The 5,668-nt window shown below is 55.2% G+C and overlaps 1 protein-coding gene and 1 long non-coding RNA gene across 2 annotated transcripts in view; one reads left to right on the forward strand and one right to left on the reverse strand.

Annotated features, from left to right (window-relative positions):
* The window catches only part of UQCR11 (ubiquinol-cytochrome c reductase, complex III subunit XI), a 3,737-nt gene extending 2,545 nt beyond the window's left edge, over positions 1-1,192 (reverse strand). Inside the window, exon 1 of the mRNA XM_024740139.1 lies at positions 1,077-1,192. Coding sequence (XP_024595907.1) covers positions 1,077-1,126 — 50 coding nt within the window. The 5' untranslated portion in view covers positions 1,127-1,192. The remainder of the gene's footprint in view (positions 1-1,076) is intronic.
* A 240-nt stretch (positions 1,193-1,432) lies between these two features.
* LOC112396282 (uncharacterized) overlaps positions 1,433-5,668 on the forward strand; it is a 17,498-nt gene continuing 13,262 nt past the window's right edge. Inside the window, exon 1 of the long non-coding RNA XR_003002538.1 lies at positions 1,433-1,848. This is a non-coding gene — a long non-coding RNA (uncharacterized LOC112396282). The remainder of the gene's footprint in view (positions 1,849-5,668) is intronic.

The following is a 5,668-nucleotide window of genomic DNA, read 5'->3' on the forward strand; positions in this document are numbered from 1 at the left end:
ATCCTGGCCACTCCCCTTGGGGCCCGGTGGAGCTCACAGAGAGGGAGGTGGCCACACACCTGACCTCCACGGGGCACCGAAGGTGATGATGCTGCTGACAGTCCCTCGTGGGACTTCGTTACACCTTCACCACCTCTCGTCCCCCTCCTCACAGGAAGACGCCCGGAGGAGCTGAGTGCAGAGTACCCAGCTGGTGAGCGCGGATGCTCCGAGACTGAAACCCCACAACTCCACAGTGTCTCCTGGGGGAGAGTCCCGCTTCCTGGCCTCAGGAAGCCAGTGTGGGTGGGACAGGACTGCACCCACCCCCTTTATTACTTTACATCAACCCCATGCCATGGATCACATCGGTTTAATTTTTTTCTGGTCCACGACCTAGAGCGTCAGCAAGGAAAGTTCCGTTTATCGCTGTGTCTCCGGCACCCGGCTCAGTGGTAGGTGCGAGCACACATCAGTTGCTCAGTGGGTGCTGCTGCCGACTGAACGAAACCCTGGATGAGGGGGTCGCTGCTCTGACCACGCGCAGATGGAGACGGACCGACAGCGCCCGGAGGCTCGAGCCGCCCGCGGTAGGGGCTGCAGGGGCCGCTGGCGGTCCCACCCGACGCCAGGGACGGACTTTCGTCCTGAGCCTGGGTCGCCCCAGCTGTAAAGCGCCACTGTCACTGTCCACCCGAAGGTCCCTGCCGGGGCTCAGGGACACGACTACGGAGTACAGGCCCGCTGTTTCTCAGCGCCTCACGTCGTGTGCTCCCCAATCCCGGCTGCCACGTGGGGTCACCCCCATCCCACCCGCCTCCCACGGGGGTCAGTCAAGGACAGGCGCAGCCCTCGGCTTCACAACAACGTCAAACAAAAGCAAAGCCAGGAGCGCACAGGGTCAGTTTCCAGCCCCAGGAGCTGAGCCGGGGATGCTGGGCGCGGTCTGGGTGGGCACCATCGCGGCCCCCAGGCAAAGCGCCTCAGGATCGGGGGCCAGCCACTCGCGGGGCAGACCGCGCCGCCGCTCTGTGCCTCAGTTTCCCCATTTGGGACCTGGGAGGACAAGGGGTCCGGGGCGGTAGACGCATCCTCACCAGTTTCTGGCCAGCTGGCGGTAGCGCGGGCCCACGAACCGTTCCAACATAGCGGCGCCGTCTCAGCTCAGGGTGACCCTGGCCCCGCCGGCTCGGGCGCACTGCGCAGGCGCGGCCCCCTCAGCGCGCAGGCCCGCAGGGAGGCCCCGCCCCGCCGTGCCCGGCCCAGCCCAGCCCAGGCGGGCTGACCGCGCGAGATCCGGGGACCGCCGCCGCTGCGCGCGCAGACTCGGAAAATATTTGCACTCACTTCCGGGGAGGGTCTGAAGAACGCAGACTAGAGTGGGCGGGCCCAGGAGGCGGGGCTTTCTGACCACGTGACGTGAGTACGCAGGGTCTGCCTCTCCGCTCCGGCGGTCAGAGTGGCCCCAAGCTGCGCAACGTCCAGCGACTAAGTGTGGCCCGCGACATTTGACTGGTGAGTTTGTGTCCTTATTACGTGCCAGAACTTTATTTACAGTTAAAGAAACAGGCCAAACGGAAGGGTTAAACCCAGAGTCGCACAGAGGGGAAGGGTGGGATTTGAACTCCCTTTTGGAGGAATTAGGCGTTGTCACTGGACTCGCTGTGTGTGGGACCTTGGCCAGATGACAGCGCTTCCCCGAGCCTTGGTTTGCTGGCATTTTGTTGTCTTGTTGCTCAGAGGCTCGGTGGCAAATTGTTTGCACGTTTCGATTGGGAGTGATTCCTCATTCCGGCAGCAGAGGGAGGCCTGATTCCTCGCGCTGTCAACATTCAGGATGCCACCTGTTAGCTGATGGACCCAGGACAGGTGGGTTCTCCTCCCTCGGCTTTCCGCCGCCCCAGGCTCGCTCGGGCTCGCCTTCTCCTTTCACCGCCTCCGGGGCCCCAGCGTCGAATGCAGGCTTGGAGATGCGGACTGGACACCGTGGGGTTTGTCTGCCCAGCCCAGCCCATCCTGCTGGGATCGGCCCCTCGGCACCCTCCAAGACTGCGGTTCCCAGAGGGCTGCAGGTTCTCACCTAGCCCTGGCTTCCGACCATGGGGTTGGTTGGAGACCATGGTCTGGGCAGGAGGGGTGCTCGTTGCTATTGAGTTGGACATTGTTTCTCCGCTTTTCCAGTTGCCCTGGGATTTTTGAGCTTGGGATCAGAGAGGACCTGAATTAAGTCTCTGTCCTCGATGGAAACTTAAAAAGTGGGATGTAGGGGCCACCCTGGAGATTGTAGAATCTGAGACAGAGATTAGAAATCATGAGACAGGGAACAGACCTGCGTGAAAAGATGAGCGGAGGTGGGCATAGAGGCCTTGGGGCTGCAGGTCCTGGATCCAGCAGTTTCTGAAGCTCTGCCGCATTGTTCCTTCTGCTTAATGCACTTCAGCTCACGAGGCAGAATGCTTTTCATTTCAAGTGATAAACGAAGAACAAAAACTGGCTTAAGAGAACAGAAGGAAGTTCTGTGGCATGTTAGATGGCTTCAGGCACAGCTGCATCCAGGAGTCTAGCAATATCATTATGAATCTTCTATCTCTCAGCTCTTCTTTCCTCTGTGTTGCCCTTACTCTGTGGTGAACTCTGAGCAGAGGCACCCAGAAACTCTTGGTTGACATTACAGCAACCCTTGCAGGAAGATGGCACCTCTTTCCCAATAATCACAGAAAATGCCCCTAAGCTGGTTCTCATTCGCGTGCTGTGGAAACAGGGCAGAGTTGGCCCCTCTCATATGAGGATGTGGGCTGAAATTGGAGGAGAATCCCCAAAAGAGAATACCAGGATTCTGTGACCAGAAGAGATGGTGGATAAGCAAGAACGGTTGGCCCCCCTCGCACCCTGCTGGCCCTCTGCCCTGGCCTCCTGGGTTCCACGCAGGATCCCTATCTGGCCCTCAGGAAACGGAACGACTTTTCTTGTTTTCATCAATGTGAAATTCACATAACATACAATTAACCATTGTAAAGTGTAGAATTCAGTGGTCTTTAGTACATTCACAAGGTTGTGCGACCACCACCTCCATCTAATTCCAGAACATTCCATCACCCCAATAGAAGCCCCGTCCTCATCAGCAGTCACCCCACCCTCCACCCCCTTCCCAGCCCTTGACAACCAGGAATTCAACTCTCTGTCTATTCATCTGCTTGTTCTGGACGTTTCCCATCAATGGAATCACACCCTGTGTGTCCTTCTGTGTCTGGCTTCTCTCACTGAGCATCGTGTTCTCAAGGTCCATCCACACTGTAGCGAGTGTCAGGGCTTCACCCCTTTTCATGGCTGAGTGATGTTCCCCTGTGTGGAGGGACCACATGGTGTTTATCCGTTCATCTGCTGGATTCTTTTCTTTTACAATTTTTACAACTTTACTGATGTATACTTGACCTACAAAAATGCACGTATTTAAAACATACAACTTGGTATTTTGACATATGTGCACACCCATGAAACCATCACGCTGTGGAGATAATGAACACCTCCCCCTCGTCCCCTGGAAGTTTCCTCCTGCCCCTTTGGGACCCCACCCACTCCCCCCTCCAGCCCCTACAACCACGCTACTGTGAATTAGTCTGCATTTTCTAGACTTTTCTACCGAGAATCATAGAGTATATTCTCTTTGGTGTCTGGCTTTGTCCACGCAGCGTAGCTATTTCGAATCATCCGAGCCGTTGTTTCTGTCAGAGTTTCATTCTTTCTGCTGCTGAGTTGTGGACCATGGCGTGGGTGGACCCTTGTGTTTACCCACTGACCTGTTGAAGGACATTTGGGTGGTTTCCACGTTTTGGCGATGGGAAAGGGATCTGCAATGAGCAGTTGCATCCAGGTCTTTGTGTGGACGTGTATCTTTGTGTCTCTTGGGTGGATGACTGGGGTGGACTGGCTGCTGGCTGACTTGTAGGGGAGGCTTATGTTTAACTGTAGAAGAAACTGCCAAACGCTTTTATTATTGTTGAGGTGTAATTGATGTGTAACATGTTAGTTTCAGGTGCACCGCCAAAGTCTTTTCCAAAGTCCTTGTATCCGTTTGTGTTCCCACCAGCGAGGTATGAAGAGTCCCTGTTGCGTTTGGATGTTTTGCCGTTTTAAAAAAGGGCACAGATGCTATTAATTTCCCGTGGCTGCGTGACAAATGACCACAAGCTGGGTGGCTTAAAGCAACAGGGGTTTATCCTCTTCCAGTTCTGGAGACCATATGTCTGAGATCAAGGTGTCACAGGGCTGTGGTCCCTCCGGAGGCTCCAAGGGAGGGTCCTTTCTGCCTCTTCCAGCTTCTGGCCCCTGCCACCCCGCCCCCACCCCACTCCGGCATCCCTTGGTTTGTGGCTGCATCCCTCCAGCCTGTTGTCACGTGGCTTCTTCGTCTGTGTCTCTTGTCTTCTGTCTCTTATAAGGACACTTGTCATTGATTTGGCGGTCACCCTAATCCAGGATGATCTTGAGATCCTTAACTTGATTACATCTGCAAAGACCCTTTTTCAAAATAGGGTGCCCTTCACAGGTCAGGACGTGGGCCTTTCTTTTGTGGTTCCCATCACCCTGCTGCAGCCCGGCACCATCTGTCTCAGTTAGGCATGTCCCTTCCCTCCCTGGCCTGTGGGTGTCGGGGCTGTTCCAGGACGGGGCTCTGCGCGTTCTCTGTCAGCCCTGGAGGGCCCGGTGCGCATCCAGCAGATGGGGAGCCGCAGGCTTTGTAAGGCTTGGACTCAGGAACACACCTGCGACATCACTGGCACTGTCAAGTCACACACACGTCCACCGCCCCAGTTTCCCTGTGCCCAACCCCCTGCCACCAGATTTCTCTGACCTGAGTCAAGCAGATGCTCCTTCAAGAAATTTTCATGGAGCCAACCCCTGCTGGGGCAGAGAGGCGACGCCTCCCCGGATAAGGATTTTGGCACCTTTAAGATATTTTTAGACACCTGTACACCTGTATTGAGATATAATCCACACACCATACAATTCACCCATTCAATGTGCATCAGTCATTCAGTGGGTTTTGGTGTATTGCATTATTTATTTTAAAATATTTATTTATTTATTTTATTTGGCCGCGCCAGGTCTTAGTTGAGGCATGCAGGATCTAGTTCGCTAACCAGGGATAGAACCTGGGCCCCCTGCATTGGGATCCAATAAAGATGTTAAAATAAATACATACATACTAACTCAGGGAGTGGCCTTCCGCCAGGAGCCAGTCAGCTTCCACATCCCGGGAGCCCTTATTCCAAGTGCAGGTCCCTGGCTTTGCCCGAGGAACTTTGCTTCTAGAACAAGGAATCACCGTGGCCACCTTTCCCAGTGTCTGCGGCCTTGCTCACCACCCCATCAAACCCCGATTGAGGGCTGAACTGTGTCCTCCCAAGAGGACATGTTCAAGTCTTGACTGCCCCCCACCCGTGCTACAGCCTGTGAACGGGACCTTATTTGGAAATAATGTCTTTGCAGATGTGATTGGTTAAGATGACGTCATGCTAGAGATTTTGCAGCCCTAAGGCAATGACAGGTGTGTGTGTAGGAGGGACACCTGGACACAAGACACACAGGGAGAGGCCACCTGAAGATGGAGGTGGAGATCAGGGTGATGCGGCTGCAAACCGAGGCACATCTGAGGCCCCCAGAAGCTCGAAGAGGCGGGAAGGACTCT

This window comes from Neophocaena asiaeorientalis, unplaced genomic scaffold (assembly GCF_003031525.2).
Source record: "Neophocaena asiaeorientalis asiaeorientalis breed wild unplaced genomic scaffold, Neophocaena_asiaeorientalis_V1.1 scaffold469, whole genome shotgun sequence".
In the NCBI taxonomy this organism is placed as follows: domain Eukaryota; kingdom Metazoa; phylum Chordata; class Mammalia; order Artiodactyla; family Phocoenidae; genus Neophocaena; species Neophocaena asiaeorientalis.